The 20602-nt window shown below is 39.6% G+C and overlaps 1 protein-coding gene across 1 annotated transcript in view; it reads left to right on the forward strand.

Moving 5' to 3' along the window:
- Positions 1 to 20602, forward strand: part of kaznb (kazrin, periplakin interacting protein b) — a 139065-nt gene that overhangs the window by 30219 nt on the left and 88244 nt on the right. The window contains exon 2 of the mRNA XM_006783205.2: positions 1135 to 1292. Coding sequence (XP_006783268.1) covers positions 1135 to 1292 — 158 coding nt within the window. The remainder of the gene's footprint in view (positions 1 to 1134; positions 1293 to 20602) is intronic.

Here is a 20602-nt window from a genome sequence, read left to right on the forward strand (position 1 = left end):
GCTGCTTGTTCTGTTGAGATCAGCTGCTTGTTGTTTGTCCTGTTCCAAACACTTGCTGCCAACAGGAAATCTGCAGGGTCCCTCTGGTGGACAAACAATGAAACATCAACACTCAAAACATGGTTTAAGGGTGTTTCTTTCAAGGTTGGCTGTGTGGCAGAAATTAGTTGGACCCAAAATGACTCGGAAAAATGAGGAATAAACTGAAAACAGCTTTACAAAATGCAACAAACACAGAGAAGGCAAGGCCGAGGAACTTACCTGGCACTATGGAAGAAACAGAAGCACAGCATAAAGGACAACACAACAAAGAGCAGAAGCAAAAATGACCATAGCACACACGAGATCGGAGAATGTCAAAATAAAATAGGAACCAAACAAACAGAACAGAACACAACCCCCCCCCCCCTCCCCCCCCCAAAACAAAAAACAAAAAACGCAGACTTAACACAAAGACAAGACTATACAGGACAAGACATAAAAAGACACCATCATCATCATCTGAAGAGCATAGACATGGCTACAATTTTAAATAAAATTCTTGGTTTGATCAACGAGTATGAGTCTGTAAAATATGAACAACAGATACATAAATAACTTCTTAATAACAGTCTGAGGAGGAAATCTTGTACAGCAATGGTTCCCCTTTCTAGTGTTCATCTGAAAAAGTAATCTATCACTCAGCTGGCCTTAAATTTACACGGCCGTCTCAGTGAAACGTCAGTGTTCATCACACTTTTCTTTATTACCACCCACAGGGTCTGACCAAAGAGCTCTGTGAAGCAACCGCTGTATTGCCATTGTTTCTAATTGACAAAACCCTGGTGAATGGATTATGTAATGGGCTCTATGTGAGTCTCTGTCTTGGTTATGGATTTAGCCTAATGATGCCCCTTTACTCCAAAAGAGGGATTATTCTGAAGAGAACAGTAGAGCCATGGCCGTATAGATGAAGGAAGTGTCTCAGATCACACACGTCTGATCCAGAAAATCCCACTAGAGAGAGAGAGCATGCAAACAAGCTTGTCGAGACACTCGGGAGATTCTTGACCTACATGAGAGGAGTAGAAAAAACGTTTGTAATGTTTTCATGTGGTATCAATTTTCAACATTTGTTTTAAACTTCTTTTGCAGCCGTCCAGTCTCTGAACAGCCTGAATGACCAGATTGCTCAGTTCATGGTCACTCGACCTTGTAGCCTGACTGATGAGGATGAGGCCTTCATGCCGGGAGAGAGGGATACCTTGAGGAAGTCTATGACTCTGATGAGACACTTGCTCATGGATGCTCAGGTACAATTTCCTTCTTCTCTTAAAGTCAAACACATCCTTAGTGGACACCTGTCCGATCAAAGTCCTCAAAAGAAACTACAATTATCCTTCAGTGCTGTGGAAAGATAACACTGCTGGGACAGATAACTGGTTACAGGTAACAATGAGTCACTTTTCTTTTCACAAACCAAAACAGTCTCATGCGGACGTTTACCTGCTCAGTGTGCTGAGGTTCAGCAGGATTTCAGGTTCCACAGGGCAGACAGATGAATGGCTGAATGAATAAAGTTTTTATTATTGTCATACCCATAGATACACTTTGCGAGGTCTGAGGAATGTGTCCAGCATACTGTTAACTCTATGCTATGAAGATTTAGGGTGGTTTTGATGGTAAAAGGAGGTACAGCCTGGTATCAGCAAGGTGTACCATATCAAAGTGGCCGGGGTCAGAATATTAATATCCATAAAACATTGGCAATAGAATTTCCTTCATAATAACAGAAAACTAAGCATCAAAATTAAGCACCCTTTCCAATTTTTATTATGTGTTCACCAGAACGATTTCAGGGTGTTGCTGAGCTATTTTTCAGAAATTAACATTCTTAAAATATCATAGTTTGTGGAAGAAAATTAAATATTTTTTCTGTATCTATACAGAACCGCTCTCATACTCTAAACTACTCCTGTATAATCCTTACCTTTTCAAACATGTGACCTCAAAAACAAAGTTTCAAGGAAACTGTCAACAGGACATTCTTGTCATGTCGAGTGCTGTGTGGCAGCCAAGATGAAGGACCCAAACGCAGGACTCAGAAACTGAAAGTTACACTTAAAGCACAGCTTTATTGCTGGGGAAAACTCTTTATAGGAAATAGACTTTCACAAAAACAAAACAAAACCTCAATCGCAAAACTCAAAACTAAACTGGGCACTGGAACCTAGAGACTAAGAAACTCGAGCAAAGAAACAAACCAGGACTGGGAGCTAGAATATTCTCAGGAACACGAGAGGAGAAAACACATTACAAAGAGGGTGTACAACTCGACAACAAGCAGGGGAAGACTGAGAACTATAATACACAGGCAGGAATATGAGCAGACGGGGAACAGGTCGAAACACAGCTGGGACAAATCAGACATAATGAGACGAGGGCAGGCAAAACTAGATACACTGACGTTGGATAAGGACTATCAAAATAAAACAGGAAACAAACAGACTGAAACTCAGACTCAGGACATACAAGCATAACACAGCAACTGGGGAGACCTGGGGAACAAGGGTGAGTAGACACGAAACGTGGGATACAGGAAAAGAATAGAGTGGACATAGGAACAGAGATTAAACACAGGCTAAGGTAACTACTAAGGGAGGAAAGACTACAATCACTAGGAACTACAGAAAACCAAAACTATGAACAACAATAGTCAAATAATATAATTACAGAGTCAGAAGCACCAATACTTGGTCACGTGACAATTGTTAAAGTTATGATGTCAGAACCTTTAATGCCTTTCAGCTTCTTGTAGAAGTTTTATTATTTTTTAAATCTAGGCAGAGAATTCTAGTATTAACCTTTCAAGGATTTATCATTAGTTTTATATATAGAAATTAAACATTCATGACCTCTCTGTTTAAAAATTTTTTTTTTTCAAAGATTTTACCTTAGTTTGCAGGTTTAGATTAATATTTTTTTTCCTCTCACTCTTTCATACCTGCATACGTTCTCGTCAAAAAGAAACGCGCCTCTGTTTCCGACATGTTAGTGTGAAATCCGTTCAGGGTGACTGCAGAGCCTTTTCATCCTCGCCCTTGCCCTTAGCACAACCAGGCCGAAGCTGTGAAAACTTTGCCAACCTCAGCAATGCTGTGAACAATGTACAGTCGAACCAGGGAGTGTTTTTTTCTTCTTAATCCTCTTTTTTGGCTTTTTCTTCTTTAGAGTTGCACTAAGTCTTTAGGCTAAAGCGAAATATGCGATGTGGCATAATTTCCTTTTAAAAGTTTCATCCTCTCTCTGCTCCGCTTCAGAGATAATTCATCCATACGATGCTGCTTCCATTCAGCCTTTTATTTATATACTTTTTACATTCTGATAAATCTTGACACAGTGATGGATTTGTGTTATCTATTAGTGCCACTGCAGGATGGATAAGGAGTCCCCCTGCCATTCTCCTGGAGACATACATACATAGTGTCATTGATTAAATGGAAGGTAATTCACTAAAAAGCCATTGCTTTCGCCTCAGCTCGGTGGTATGCAAGCTGGAGTGAAAGATTGTTAGCCTGCAGTCTGTTCTTTTTTTAAACTCATGAATATAGCACTGGGAGGTGATGGATGAGTAGGAAACTCACCTGTGGATGGAGTACCGATTATCTCTCCAAGAAGTTGTACTTGGAAAAAAAAAGTTTGCCGGTAGTTCAATGTTAAGTGGGGCACTCAGACACCAGTCATCATGACAGATTTCTCTGCCTTTTGGCCTTGTTAGTCAGACGCTACACCCACAGCCTTTACATGTTCCCTGTTTTTTTTGTTTTTTTTTTTCTTCAGTGGAGTGTCAAATGGAGGCCCCTGTCAGCTGGAGGCCCCTGTCAGCTGGAGGCCTGTTACTCTAAACTGTCAAGAGGACAAAAAAATATCACCAGGGGGATGCTGGCAGTTGCTACGGCTGTATGTTTGTTTATTTAAAGGTTAGAGCTCGAGCCATACCTCGAAATAGATATTATATACTCACTATGTTTTATTTCAAAATATTCTGTCAAATGACAATTCTACTCCACAATGCAAGACCCCTAAAAAGTATCGAGAAGATGCTGACAGCTGAAAAAATGTGACTGCTGGGTGACACAGCTCCAGAAAAAGAATGAAAAAACAGACCAAAAAGATGACACAGACAACTCAAATCTTAGGAAAAACACATTGTTGCATTGTTGTCTGTTTGTGGTAAAATATAGTGTTACAGTACACTAGGCAGCATTAATAGATTTATGCGTCTCTGTTGAGGCTTGAGAAATATCTGGATTTGAAGCTGATGAAGCTCAACAACTCGTACTTTTTCTAAAGCACCTTTTTGTTAATTAGGAGGGAAAAAAACATTTCAGTGGCAGAGACACTCTGTCATAGCTCTGCTTCACCAGTTAATGCAACAAATGTGTTTCAGCAGTTGCCACACATCCATTTTCTTAACCACACATCCTGTTCACAGTCGCTGGGGAGTTGTAGCCTGTCGTAGCTGTCATAGGGCATGATCACCAGTCTGTCATATAGAGCCAACACAGAGAGACATGCAGCCATTCATTCTCACTTTTGAACCTTTGGCTAATTTACCAGTTAATCTAAACAAGCATGTCTTTGGACTGTGAGGAAATCAGAGTGTCAGGATACAACATGCAAAACTCAACACAAGTGCAGCTGTAGCTAATTAAAGATAAAGGCTACCAAGTCCAAACGTTTTGTAAATTAGTCTTGAGCCACCTCCCATTTCTTTATATTTAACTAGGAAAATGGAAAATACGTGCAGCAATACTTACAAACATCCATAGAAATACAGTATATAAAGCACAATTCTAACAAACTTGAAAAATCAATATTTGATGTGACCTCCTTTTTTTTCTTTCACACAGCCTGATCTCACTTAAGCCGCTTTCTTCTAATTTCTTTTAGTCTTCAGTAATAGTTCTCCTGCCTGCTTGAAGGCTCTTCTTTGGATGTTGGCCGCCTTTTCTTTTGTTCTCTGTCAAGACAATCCCAAGATGTCAGATCTTTGCTGGATTATCAGTTTCTCGAGGACATGACTTTCATAAGCTTTTCATCAGCTGTAGGTTTTTTCTTAGGCCTGCTACTCCTTCTCTCCTTCCCTTGTCTTATTTCCTCTTCCTCCTCCTCTAGATGTTTTTAAGGACACAATGCACAGCATGCTAAATATATGCCAATATTTCAGGTAATAGGTGTTGCAAAAATGCTGTTTTATACCTGTGAAAACATGTTATCTTTGGCTTTATTCATGGATCCAACGCTGGAGTGCCTTGAGTGATTCAGAGGTCACTGTTAATGTGGCTTAGCAAACAGTTTCACCCACTAAAAAGTAATAAAACTACTTGTATTACTATGCAAATATAAATCCAATTGAGCTACAAGCAATCTACTGCAAAATGCAGTTAACCTTGTCTTGTCTAATTCTCTGCAGTTCTCCCAAAATTGTCCCTTCAACCACTGGATCTGATAATGAATTCAGGCTATCCAGCCCCGGTTTCTGTATTTAATGTACTTGATCCGAGCAGCAGGACTGAGTTTGGAGTCTCTCTGTTATCACTCGGGTTACAATTTATGTACAAAATAATATTGGCCAAATTATGCATCACATTTCTTTGTTCTCTGAGCCTCAGAGGTCAGAGTCAAGTGTGATCTCATCCCATGTAGAAAAGCTCTGCTCATCAAGAGGAGTTTACATTCATGGAGCACAGTCTTTCCACTTTCAGACTGAATATGAAATTAGTCCAGCCTATCTCTTTTAACGTCTGGTCTCATGTGTTTTAAGTGCCTGCTGCTGAGTTCAGGCAGGCCCGCGTGCTCTAATGTCCAGTATTTAGTGCTGCCAGTGTTCTGCAGAGACTTTACTGTTGAACTGGAAGAATAAAGGACTCTCCAAGGCTTACTGTCAGTCACGAAACCTTGACGTTTTCTGTTTTATGCAGATCTTCATGTTTTCTGACACCAAATGGTTTCGTTTGTCTGGGAAAGTTGGGCTGAAAATTCAACATTAAGATTTCAAGTCAACGGCCACTAAAAGGCAGAAAATTAATTTAGAGGGGATTTGAATAGTTTCTCTTTGAATGCTGTCCCAGAATTGATTGCCTCATTTGTCATTTGCACAGATGAATTATTTATGTTCTCGTTGCTGTGCTGGGGTGACTAATCAAATGCATTTCAATGGGTGTGGAAGCTGCGAATTGATGTCGTGGAACATTGCACTGCATTAGGTGCTTTGGTAGAGGAGTCAGCAGGGCAACAATAGTGGCCTGATGATGACGTGGCAGAAGAGACAGTGCCCATCATAATTAACAAACGAATGTACAGAAACAACACTTTGTTCATTTAAAGTCCTCTCTTCACCCTCGGACAGCGAATCCGTTCAGAGGAAATACACAAACAGAACAATTCCTCACAAGTCTGTAACTCTGCACAAACAGTGCAGGCTAGCACAAATTCTCGAATGTTTTATGAAACTTAAAGGTCAACGCTGGGAGTTTTTTTCAGGACTATTTTTGCATCACCTTGCAATAACTTTTGCATTTCCTCTGAACCATATGAACAGTTGAGAGAAATGCTTGGCATTACAGAGAGGAGAGATGATGTGATACTTTACACGGTGCATTTATTGCTCATTTCTCATTTTAAAAGGCTAAGCTGTCACAATATCTAGCCACTGGCTGTGATCAAAGCTGCAGCTGCTCTTTCTGGCAGTGCTGGCTGAAGGATAGTGCTTGAAGTTCGGCAGCGTGCTAAACCATGTAAATTTATTGCATACATGTGTCATAGCCAGGATTGTGACAACCAACATGGATCCACGGCCACAGCCACAATCAAACAGACAGCTATGTCATCCTGGAGTTTCAGTCAAAGTCAGAGCTACTGACAACCTCAGCAGTGGTCAGAGCGCTGCCGGGGTGAACTGCTGCTATGGTACAGACTTGAGGATCAACTGAGGGTGTGCACTCTGGCCGCAGAGAGCAGCGAACCAGCTCAGCTTTGCTTTATGCATCAGTGTGAACTCAGAAATGACTTTGGAAAAAACCTACTGTGTGTTTGTACAGATTTTTAAGGCCTTTGAGAGCATAGCTTATAGGTCCGTTTTGGCCAGGATGGTATTTCAGACCAGAGAACTAAGTTCCATTATTGTTATCATCAAATGCAAAACAAATTGTGCCATAAATTCCAGGCAGTCATACACCTCTTTAAAAATACTCATAATTTAAAAAAAAAACTCACACCAATTTATATCACTAGAATTGCCTTCATTTCTGTCTACTTAATCATCTCAGAGTTGTTAAAGTTTTATACAGACTAGGTGGACATTCTGGTCCAGGATAAAACATCTCAACAACTACTGCATTTTAAACCAGAGCGTCCGTGATGCAGTAGCTTATCTGGCTCACACTCTGTCACAGTTACAGGACAGTATCATTAAAAACTGACCAATATTTTATCAGGAATATTTTTGTGAATTGTCGATAAACAGACAAACAGAAACACCACCACAGTATATATTTATATGCTCTTAGACTTGATGAGCTTAAAATTTATAGTTGCCTGTTTCAGCCATTAAACAGGGGGAAATGAGTCTATCACAAAGAGAACTCAAGTTGGGCAATTTGGAGACAAAGTTAAAAACGCATGGCTGAAATGGTTTGGACATGTGCAGGGGACAGATAAACGATGTATTTGACAAAAGATGTTGACAATGAAGCTGCCAGGCAGGACAAGAAGAGGAAAACAACAGAGGAGATTCATGGATGTCGTGACAGAGGAGAAGCAGTGGGTTGGTTGGACACAAGAGGATGCTGGCGATGGGATGAGATGGAGGCAGATGATCTGCTGTGGTGGCACCTAAAGGGAGAAGCTGGAAGAAAAAGAAGAATTGACATAACATTCATGTCTCTAGTATGTCGGAAAAATCCAGAAAACCCATGTACAGTAAAAGCATGCAATTCAATTCAATTCAATTTTATTTATACAGCGGCAAATCACAACAACAGTCGCCTCGAGGAGATTTATATTATAAAGTAGACCTACAATAATACATACAGAGAAAAACCCAACAATTATATGACCCCCTATGAGCAAGCACTTTGGCAAAAGTGGGAAGGAAAAACTCACTTTTAACAGGAAGAAACCTCCAGTGGAACCAGGCTCAGGAAGGGGCGGGGCCATCTGCTGTGACCGGATGGGGTGAGAGAAGGAACACAGGATAAAGACATGCTGTGGAAGAGATCAATAACAAGTATGATTGAGTGCAGAGAGGTCTATTAACACATAGCGAGTGAGAAAGGTGACTGAAGAAGAAATGCTCAATGCATCATGAGAACAAAGTGCACAGAGAAGCCCCAATAGGCAGGTGGATTCAAACCCAGGACCTGCTTGCTGTGAGGCAAAAGTGCAACTCACTGGACCACTGTGCAGCCCAACTCCATCCATCCATCCATCCAACAACTACTTTGTGTTTATATGTTTTAGACTATGATGTTTATATTTCTAATTTTAATTTATAGAAACCTTGTTATACTCAGCAATGCAATATATGTTATTCAGCCCGGTTTATCTTTCCCACGTCTAATTCTCCCGGTCTCAGAGAAGCCTAATATTTTCACAGTGACGGTGGTTTCAAAAGAAAGCCTAGCAACATGTTTGGAGAAATGTAACTGAAGCTATGAGCCAGAAATCACAGCTGATTGCAGCAAAGCAGTTTTTCTTACTAATATGGGTGTTTGAGCTTTTTTTTTAAAAACTCATTATTGACTTGAGAAGGATTAAAGATGTAATATGGGCCCAAACCCAGTAAGTAAAATAGATCATAAGTCTAGATTCATTATCCAGGAGCTGAGGCTTGGTTCAGCTGCCGTTGAGAAAATTGACCAGTTCTGATCTGCTACCTAATGAGCGAATAAAATATTGATATACACGAGATATAAGAAGGGGACCAATAAAAAGAGAGAGTCCAGTGACTGCAGCAAAAGTGTAGCCCCATACTGAAACGAATCTGTGGTTAATGTTGTTTCTATTCAGCCATTTTGACTCCTACTGGCTGCAGGAAAAATGGGTTATCAAGATCTTGTTTGTGTTTGGACACAAAGACACTGTTATTACCTGAACGTGTCGGAGGAAACGACAGCTTTCATCTCTTTCTTTGTGGAGAGATTCCTAATAGGCTTTTGTATGGAAATTAGTCCACCCCTAATCCTTAAACTCGTGGCTCAAGAGGAGTTCACCTTGTAATCAGAAGGTTGCCGGTTTGAGCCCCGGCTTGGACAGTCTCGGTTGTTGTGACCTTGGGCAAGACACTTCACCCGTTGCCTACTGGTGGTGGTCAGAGGGTCCGGTGTTGCAGTGTCCGGTGCCCCAGGGTGGCTGTGGCTACAATGTAGCTTGCCATCACCAGTGTGTGAATGGGTGGATGACTGGTTGTGTAAAGTGCTTTGGGGTCCTTAGGGCCTAGTAAAAGCGCTATACAAATACAGGCCATTTACCTTTACATCTATTTCAGTGTTTGGTCTTGTGTGCTGGTGTGGGCTAGACTTCAAAGTCCTTGGATTGCTTTTTTTCGTAACAGCTGCAGTTTCAGTGGTATTCATCTCTCCCCACATTTCTACCCAACACCAGGGAAACAAAAAAGATTAATGAGTACACAAAACCTGACCACAGTGAAGCCGAGCGCCGAAGAGATTTTAAACCAGGCCCGAGACAGCTGATGATTAGGTGAATTTCGGCGCAGGGATAAAGTGACAGTGTAGATTTAAATTTCCTGACATGGCGTGTTGGATCAGATTGTTTTTCAAATGCCATGAGACAGACACATTCGTTTCTGTGTTTCTCTCAAACCCTATCACATTAATAGACACACATGGTAATCTCTCATCTGTTGAAACAAGTGCTATTTTGGTCTGTAAAGGAGGTAGAATTCGCTTTTGCTGTGGATATTTTGAGATGAAAATATGGCCTCCGACAGATGAAATGATGCATGCCAGAGTGAGACTTCGTCATCCTTCAGCCTTTCTACAAGCCATCTGCTGATGCGGTTCAGGATGTTTTAGTCCGCCTTGTTTGGGGCGCGCATGTTTCTATGGAAACCCCAAGCACCGTCACAAAAGCAGATCCGGATCACTACTCGCATCTTTCTGCGGATCAAAGGTGTTCACCTCAATTTCAGAGGGAGTTTGGGCGATATGAAAGGGCCTCTTTCCCTCTGTCACTCTCCTCTTGAGTGACAGACAGTGTTTGTACTCTCTGCAGCCCTGTCTTTGAGGGGTTGTTTGTGTCTGGCTGATGTGGATAAGTGTCTGGGATTGGCTTACTAATGCAGGAGCGCAGAGACAGATTTGTGTCCTCCTGGTGTCTTTCTCTGCAAAACAAAGGAAGCTTAAAGTTCCTGGAGATTTTTTGAGGCTTCCATCAAGCTTATTCTGTTTTGACTCTTTCACAGAAAACAAAGCTGATCCATTAGTCTATTATCTCATATTCATCCTTAGGTGAGTTTCCTTGTAGTGCCGGAGTAGCCTTCACAGAACCAAAACATGAATAATTCATTGGAAAACAGCAGAAGCAGGCACGAGGGGTGACATTAATGTGACGTGTGGCGGCATTGGTACGCCTATTGTTTTATTTTTCTCAACCTTTCCAACATGTCAACACAGCCTCTTAAACACACTTATTCACTGTCGTCCCCGTTGTCATGTTTACTTTAACCTTCTTAAAAACCCTTCATCAGAGGCAGAATTTCTGTAGCGGTGACAAGTGTGTGGAATCAAAGATCGGATACTTGTTATCAAAGCCAGTGAGTTCCCTGTTGACCTTAGTCAAGATTTAAATGCTCCCTGCCTCCACAGCTTGTGAGGTGATGCAAGAAATATAAATGACTCTCCTTTCTATCTGATTCCCTGCCAGAAGCAATTGCTCTGAGGACTCAGGCCAAGTGGGCATCTAGCCCAGAGCTGCTTCAGACACCTTAAAAAAAACAGTACACCAAAACCCCTTTTTGTTTCTTTGTTTTTACTAATGCAACTTTAGCTGGTGTTTTAAACTATGAAAAAGCCTAGAAAGAAATGGATTGGAATGAGGCATTTAGTGAACAAATGCTGTAGAAATTAAAGATATGTTACTATAATACATGAAATCTCATAAAGTTTCTTTGTCTGCCATCTCCTTCTACACAATCATTAGTTGAGCAACCAAACTGGGCACATAGGTACATCCTGATATAGATGTTTTTTTTAAAATCTATATCAGATATTATAATGTCACCAGGTTGCCTAGTAACCACCAAGCAACTGGCTAAAATGACCGGTTTTAGCATTCATGCACAAACACCAATTTATAAAAACAGTTTAATCTCATTTATATCCATCAAATTTCCATTATATCCCCAAAAGATGAATTATACTCGGTATATTGTAATGTAATCATGTTGCTAAAAATGAGCAAAGGGCTAAAATGACCCATGTCATTGTTTTTTTAAGGCCAACAGGACAAACAGGCCAAACACTACCAGAGCACAGAACACATCTTGAAAGCGGACACTGTTGTTTGTATCTGTTGTATGTGCATGATTATTGGCTAGAAGATAACTGTTAATCTTTTTATTTATTTTTAATTGTTATTGATTTTATTATATGTTTATCCGGAGCACCAGCTCTTCATTTAAAATAAAATTACACAGCATCTTCCTGTATATAAGATTAAATGAGACATTTTTTTTCCTTAATTATTTTCTTTGATTTTAGGAGTTGTCAAAAAAAGAAATAATACAATTGATCCACAGACCCCAAAAATAATACATGAGATTACATCATTTAAATAACAAACCGTCCTCCGTCTGATGATAATCGTGTAAACCATGCAGCGCTCAGCGTTTGCTGCCTACAATCATGTAATCTGGTCATGTAATCTGGAGTAATGCAATTAAACTGAGAGGCTCTTTGGCTGTAATCCTACAATGCAAACCAGGCTCAGGAGAGGCTGGGCGTCATGGATGACCAGACCTCAGCACTGGTAGTCAGGATTCAGTTACCCAGTATTACAAGTGCCTCATTCATCCACACAGAGTGACCCAGCTTTTCCCTGCCTGGCACCCTGCACCACATCAAAAGTCCCACATTAAATCATAGCTACTGTAAGACGATACTGGGTTTTCTGTAATGGTCTCATAAATGCTACTGACCTCAGCTTACTGCCTTGGAGCGCTAACTCTAGTTATTCTATGAAGGCAAAATTTATTTAAGATGCTCAAGTGGTGCATAACTCAAGGCCAGACCTTTCAACTAAGTGGAAATCAGTAAATAAAAATAAAAATATAAGAATATTTCTAGTTTTATTACCTAGAAAATTGGTGAAAAGTTATTTTTTATATTTATATAGACTTGAGCAAGTGTAACTTATGCCTTTTTGTTTCTATTATTTTAAACGTATACTACATGTGCACCAAATTTTAAGGATGGTAAGCTTACTATTTAACAGCTGCTTCTACAAGTAATGATCCTGACTTGTTAATGTGTTTTCAAATTATCGACGTGCAAAATGTACAAATCCAATTCAAGAAAAGTTGGGACTCTGTGTAAAATGTCAATTTGAAAAAAGTACAAGCTTAATTTAATATGCAAGGCTTTCCAGGCTTTTTAACAGAGTGCTGATAACAAGCTGAATGGTACCAGTCCTCAGAAATGACGTTTCCAAAATGAATTTGAGATTTGATCTGTCTAACCACAGAACAGTTTTCAAATTTGCCTCAGTACTTTTTAGATGAGCCGGTGTCTTCTTTAGATGTTAGACATTTAAGCTGTATTTGTGCATTTCTGGAATGACAGAATCCTGACTGTTTTTAATGCTGTGCCACCTGAGGGCCTGAAGATCACAAGCATCCAATATTCATTTTCAGCTTTGTCCCTTGCACACAGAGATTCCTCTGGATTTTCTGAAACTGTTTCCAGCCTTTCATTTTTCCTGTCCCAACTTTTCTGAGACAGTAAAATGTCACATTTTAAATATTATATATATATATATATATATATATATATATATATATATATATATATATATATATATATATATATATGTTTTCTATGTTTTGAATGAAATACAGGTTTCTTGCATTCTGTTTTTAATTTACATTTTGCACAGTGTCCCAACATTTTCAGTTGGTAAATGTTCAGCCTGAGATTTTTTTTGGTCAGTCTGCATTTTGTTTGCGAAATTTTATTGCAGAACAAACAAAAAGCAAAAAATCATATTGGTGAGTCACTTATTCTGGAAATAGAATGTTAATGAGCAACAGGAAAAGCATTTGGACTATTAGACTAAATGGTTTCTTAAGAGCTTGATGCATGCTCAATCATCCAGGAAAATAAATCTCCAAAAGTTGATTCTGTTCATCTGGACGTAGCGTTTTCTGGGAGAAACGTTTCGTCACAGATGATGGACCTGAAGAAGTCACTTGGATGAGTGACGAAACGTTTCTCCAAGAAAATTCTACGTCCAGATGAACAGAATCAACTTTTGGAGATTTATTTTCCTGAATAATTGAGAATGCATCAAGACGTTTTAACCCACTTTGGCAAGGACTGCCTAAAGTTTGTACGTCAGTATGAGCAGACAGCACGTAAGATGGCGGACTACAGGAACCACCTGAGATTCTTCTTCTGAAGTCACTTGGATGAATGACGAAACGTTTCTCCCAGAAAACGCTACGTCCAGATGAACAGAATCAACTTTTGGAGGTTTCTTAAGAGCATTTTCGTGTTGGTTGAGGAAAGTTTTTTTTAATGTTCTTCTTTCCAGTAATGCAAAATAAACCAGCTTCTATTTCCAGCTCCTGTATTTTCTCTTTGTAGGTATTGCTATTACTCCGTTTCATCAAGTAAAGATGAGCGCAAAAGAGACGTCATGTTTAGCCAGTACATTTAGTGCATGACAGCCAGCAGGTAAAGCCTGCACATATGGTATAACTCCCACCTTATAGTGGAACTTAAAGGAAGATCTGGAGGATTCAGTATGTGGAGGTTGTCCTTGGGTCTCTCATATTTGCCTTATTTAAATTTATTTTTTGCCCTGGACGTATGGTACTGTATATTATGCTTTACTTAGCTCTAATCCACATGATTTACTCTAAGTTTACCATATTGCTCGTATATTAACACTTCTCTGCTGCATATCATTGCTTCCTGGGAAAAAGAGGATGTGTTAGATTCATAAACAAGCTCAAACATTTAAATGGAAAGATTAACTGCGGGAGCACGGTGAAGTGTAAAAGCAGGAAATAGGATCAGAAATGTCAAACATAAATGCTCATAATGAAAACCCAATTTCGATATGTTCCAATAAGCCTATTACTAAAATGGAAGCAGTTGGTTTGATTGTGCTGTTTACATAATGAATCATGTTCTTAATGTGCTATTCTGCTCTATTCCGGTCTTGTTAGTATTCATGAGGACGATTGGCTCTCCTCAACTTCTGCTCTGAATCCTCTTACGTTCTGCTACAGTTTCACATCTATACATTTGTTAGTGTGTGCTGCTGGCTGCTCTGCTCTGCCTGGATGCTCCACTTATTGTTTGACTGTTTTGGTTAGAACATGTTTCCAGGGATCTAAACTAAAAGCCCATCAGCATTCATAATCATACATTGTCTAATACTGCTGTTGCCAGATTACTGAATCCTTTTTTTTTTTTTAGTTGTTTTACAGTTCTCTGGAGAACTATCCCACTCCATCGTGAATATCTGCAGTTTTTTAGCAGCAGATGGTATTTTAATGAACTCCACAGAAGATATTTCAATACGATGCTTGTCCTGTTGCAACCATGACATAAGATGCCAGGCAGGTTTTTTAAGAGACATCAACACATGTTGCTCTATGAGGCCAATGTGTGGCTAAGTATTTTTCTTGTGCAATGCAGAAGTACAACAGTAGAAGAAGAAGATTTTTGATAAATGAAACATTCCAAGAAATGCTGAAAGAAACATCTTCTCCTTGGCATGGTATCAAACAATGACAGTCATAAAAACTATGTCAGTATTTCTTTTATTTTGAGATATTGTGGTTGAATGCTTGAAGTCATTACACAGTAGAAAATGAGGCTCAGCAGGTTTCCAGCAAAATATCAAGGATTGATTTGGAGTAAAGCTGTTTTGAAAAGCACCAGTTTGAGAACAGTTGCTCTAAATGGCTAACATTTCTCCAAACAGTTAATTTTTTTTTTAAGACCAACTTGCTCCCTGCTGATCTCAATGAATAAACATGTAGGAAAATTAAGAAATATCTTGATTTCCCAGGAAAATGGACTAAAATCTTATGATCCATGAACTCTGTTTGCTCACAAACTCCCCCCTACACAATCAGGAGCCGAGAAATCAAACTTGGCACACGTGTATATCTTAGGGCCCCAAAGCAACCATATAACTCTTCCACCCTGGCTCTCCACAGGGCTGTCCGCTTAGGCCGCTACTGTACGACTGCACATCCACCCAGCCCACTAACACAATTACTAAGTTTGCTAATGACATCACACTGGCGGGAGTCATATCAGGGGGAGATGAGTCTGCCTACAAGAACTGGTCATCTGGTGCTCGGCACACAATCTGACAGTCTGAAGACAAAAGAAATCATCATAGACTTAAAGAAGACCAGAGCCCCTCAGCCGCTGATCATCAGTGGAGACTCTGTAGAAAGGGTCCTATGATTTTAAATTACCTTCATTTCTGACAACCTTGCCTGGTCTGCTAACACTACAGCTGCAGTGAAGAAGGCTCCGGAGCGCCCTCACTTCCTGAGGTTGCTGAAGAAGAATTGTGCAGAAGAGAAACTGCTGGTGGTCTTCTATCATTCACCCCAGAAAGCATCCTGGTGTACTGATTTATCTGCAGCAGATAAAAATGATAAGAGGGTAATAAACACTGTACACAAGATCATTGGTTGTGCTCTTCCCTTTTTGGAAGAGATTGCAAAAGCAAGATAGCGCTCAAAAGCTGTAAAATCACTAGAGACAGTTGTCACCCTGTACATATGCTGTTTGTCCTGTTGCCCTCTGGTAGATGCCACAGGGCCATCCAAACAAGAGCAAACAGATTAAAGAGCAGTTTTTATTCAAGCGCAATTACTGTCCTAAATCAATCAGGATTACAATGATGCACTGTGACACCTTCTATTTAATTCTTGACTCCCTTATTTTGATAATTATATATTATCTTCTGCTGAAAGGGCTTGGTTTGCAAATTACTTTGTTATTTCATTGTGTGAATGGTTTATTTTTTTATACTGTGTGTTATTTATTTTTCAATGATTACCTGCAGAAGCAACACCGCAATTTCCCTTCATGTTATAATACAATAACAAGAAAAGGCATTCTAATTCTGAAAATCACAGACCAGATGCTACTGCAGCATTGACATGTACTAGTGGCATTAAAAATGTTTTTCTCGCGGAGTTTATACCCCCCTCAAAAAACATAGAAATTGGCTTCAGTGTCATATTCTGGTTAAAATCAGGATTTCTCATCATTATTTAAAATCATGATATAAACTAATCTGGAAGTTATCAGATATTCAAAAAGTAGAGTTACAGAGCAGTTTGTGTTTTCATTGAGTATCACTGTTCGCCGATCATTTCTCTACATATACAGTAGGAGAAGCTGCTCCTGAAAGCTAAAGCAAAGCAACTGCTTGCACAAGGAACTGCACCAGCTATCAATCTCACACCGTCCTCCCTTCAAAATCCCACCCAGAGCTCCATCATATCTTCAGGAACGTAATCCTCTTGTCCGTGACAGACAACATGCAGCAGTAAAGTCCCGTCACTTCACCTCCACAAAACACCCAGGCGTGTCCCGTAAGGTTCGAGTTTGTGTGACCTGCCCACACAAAATAATTCACCACCATGAAACCTGCAAAAAACACCAACTCATTCATTTAGTACTGTGCAGATTTACTACCACCTTCTACTAACAGGGTGCAGAAGGCAGACGGCAGAAGGCCGAGATATAGTACAGCATGATGTTTTGTTTGAAAAAAAAAAAAAGATTTAAGAGCTCTGCTTAAAATTTTGCACTTTTTCATTTGCGTTTCAGACCTAATGTCCTGTAAAACATGCAAGGCTTTTGGAGACACGGTGGTCAAGTGTTTGTCACCGTAGCTTCACAGCAAGCTGTTTCTGGTTTTGAACCTGTGGGCTTTTTTGTATAGTTTATATGTTATGTGTATGTTTGAGCTTTCTTTAGGTGCTCTGTGTTCATCCTACTGTCCAAACTTATGTCTGCATGGATAATTGGTGATTTTACTTGATAGTGTGAATGGTTCTCAGAGTCTCTTTGTTAGCCATGAGATGGACTGGCAGTCTGTCCAGGGTGCTATCTGGGATTGGCTCCAGCTACTCCACAACCCTGGCTGGATAAGCAGTAAAGAAAATGGATGAATGGATGGATTTGGGCTTTGCTTAAGAGAGGGGTTTCAATCAATTTGTCATACAGTGTAATGTATTTACAATGATATTTTAAGCTTGAACTGAGAAAATGTTGTATAAATTCAAATGGAAAAACATGCTTCCTGGATTATGTTTTTATGGACGGCAGCGTTGATCCATCTGTCACTCAGCCCACCACTTCAGTTTGTTTGACACTGAAAAATTTCAATTCTATTTGATGGATTGCTGTAAACTTTAGCAAACTCAGTGGTGTTCAGCAAACTCTTGTGTGCTAACACACTGAACTAAGATGCTGAACATTAGCATATTAGCTGTAATGTCACACAGGAAACACTCAAGCATCACAAAATTGTTCTCCTGCAGTTTGCAAAATTTCACTCACACCTGCCGCAGACTGGGATATACAGTTTGCACAGCTCAGGATAATTACGTGCATCCTGCACCTCAGTGCTTCTGTTACTACTGCATCATGCATATGGAAAATGGCTCATGTGCTTCCTTTACATAATACTGGTGACTTTTGTGACCTCACAAACTATTGACCCCTGAAAATCTATCCTGGAGTCATTAGTCAACACATAATAGCACTGCTAACTGTAGGATAATAAGGATTTAGATCTGCTCATTGTTGATATAATCAAGGCTTTTGATGTGGCTGATCAAAAAATGCTATTAAATTAACTGATTTCTGTGGGCTTTGATGCTTCAGGTAAATAACTGTAGGCATTCCTAAAGGATAGATATTAGGACTATCTTCTCTTCCAAATTTGCAAAATTTCCTCTATAATTTAAAACTTTTCAGTTCCAAATTAACATTTATCCTGAATGTCCAGAATTGTAATCATGCTTTTAATGAAGATTTGATGGATGCAGCTCAGCATTATAAATATTTATAATATGCTGTATTTTCATTAGGATAATTGGACATGTCCTACACCTCGGTGCTCCTGTTGCTACTACATCACACATGTACATATGGAAAATTGCCTACGCACTTCCATTACGTAACACTGCTAACGTTTGCGACCTTACAAACTGCTGACCTCAATATTACATTGAAATCCTAGCGCTATTAGTCGACACACAATAGTACTGCTAACTGTAGGATAATAAAGGGCTTCAGCTAGCAGGATTTAGGTCTGGTCATTGTTGATCTACTCAAGGATTTTGATACATGTGACATAAAAATGACACATTCAAGCAGGACAAGTGGTAGGAAACTTTTTGTACATTTATCCAGACTGATGCAATTGCAGACAACGGGTGTCTCAAATCTTTAGCTGTGCATTTTCACCACAAGAGCTCTTCACCGTACTCTTCTGCTTCTATACCTTTTATGTCTAGCCATAGGACGTCTCTTCAGGGAGAAGCAGAAAGGCCATTAAGTTTTCAAGGGCTCGTATAATGAAAGGTGGTTTTTAAGTCTCAGAAAAATTGCAGTCCAACGTGATTGTTATCCTCGGTAAACAAACTGCCTTTGATTGTAGCTTTAAGCTATGGTGATCAACAAATACTCTTTGTCCTCCCCCTTCTCGCTTTAGTCCCTCTCTGCTCTTTTGACTCTGTGTTTGTCTCCATATTTTTCTCCTCTCTCTGGCATGTTCACATGCAAAGAGCTCAAACAAAATCATATTAGAGGCACAAACAATCTACAAATACTAGTCTCTGAGGATAATAAACACATGCTCTGCAGGGAAACTGGTTGAGTACATACTCTGGAGTACATTCATTTTGTGAGGCATGTAAAATGGTACTATGGTAATTATCTTGCCCACATGCAGCATTTTTTAGAAGCAGAAAGGAATATTACATTGTTTTGCTTTTCATGGATCTTAGTATTAATGCCCTGTTCTAATCCCTTACAAGAGCAAAACTCCCTGAGCCAGACAAGTTTTGGATTCAAACAAACTCATTTAGCATGCAGATTAATGCAATTCCCAGCTCCTGCAGGAGTCAGCTTATTAAACACATTTAAATCACATACATTTACAATTAGAGTAAGTTAGAGCTATTAAATAAAAGACATAATACAAAAGTAGCTCACCAGCACAGTTTGTCTCTCTAAACACATTTGCATAAGTGCTTCGTCCTTTCATACCAAAGCATAAAGCATAGTCACACTCTTTAAACGCAGTTAAAGCAGGCAAATGAGCCACCTTTTTCTTTAGTTATATTCATGGATGAGTCAGCCATATTGCTCTAATTAAAATAATCAAAGTCCTGCTGTCAGGTTGGCACTTCTTAGGCACAGTTGTGGCTTGTGTTTAATTGCTTTTGCATTTTAATGTTTGAGAAAGTCTATCTGTGGGTGCATATGTATGAGTACAGGTGTGTGCGTGCGTGCAGACAGCTTTCCATGCAGAGCAGCATGCTACTGTGGAACAGTGAGAGCTTTTGCAGGTCCGGTCATCAGCGTTCCTCCTGCTGACTATACTGCACGCTTGAATGTCTTTCAATTTAGGCCTTCTGATAACTCGGCTCTCTCTCTCACAGAGATAAATGTTGAAATATAATAAATGAGTTTGCAACTTCACATGTTGTGGCTCCGACCTCATCCTTCTCACACTGTCTCTGTGCCCTTCCATTTCGCTGCCTTATTTATCTTTCGCTTCGCTTTCCTTGTTGCTCATTTTTCAACATGTTTGAATGACTTTCCTATCTTGTAGCATAAGCTTTAGCAAATAAAGACTGTATTTTCAAGTACAGAAGGATTTTTACTTCCTGGGAACAATTTTGAATCCTCTTTATACTACAGAGTTATTACTATAACAATAGAACAGGAATTTGACTCTATTATGCAAAAATTATATTTCCTCTTCAAGACCTTACTGAGACAATTACAGGTTTGGAACAGTTTTACTGCTAGCATTATGGATTTATTTGCATAAGAGGTGGACTGCTGAGATATGGAGAAATGGGGGGAAAAAACTGCAATATTGACATGCATACAAAGTAGCTGTGTGGTGACAGCGATAAAGCAGTGATGGAGTGATCATTGTCTCTAGTGTCGCTGTGCACTGAAACTGTCCACTAGAGTTGGAACAAATGAGAGTGAGATGAGTCTCTTAATCAATACGCTTTGCAGATGTGCCTTTACTTGCACAAACAACAGGGATAAGCTTCTTATCAATGCACTGTACCAAAACTTTTCTCAGA

The sequence above is a fragment of the Neolamprologus brichardi genome, chromosome 5 (assembly GCF_056152115.1).
Source record: "Neolamprologus brichardi isolate AB-2024 chromosome 5, ASM5615211v1, whole genome shotgun sequence".
NCBI lineage: Eukaryota > Metazoa > Chordata > Actinopteri > Cichliformes > Cichlidae > Neolamprologus > Neolamprologus brichardi.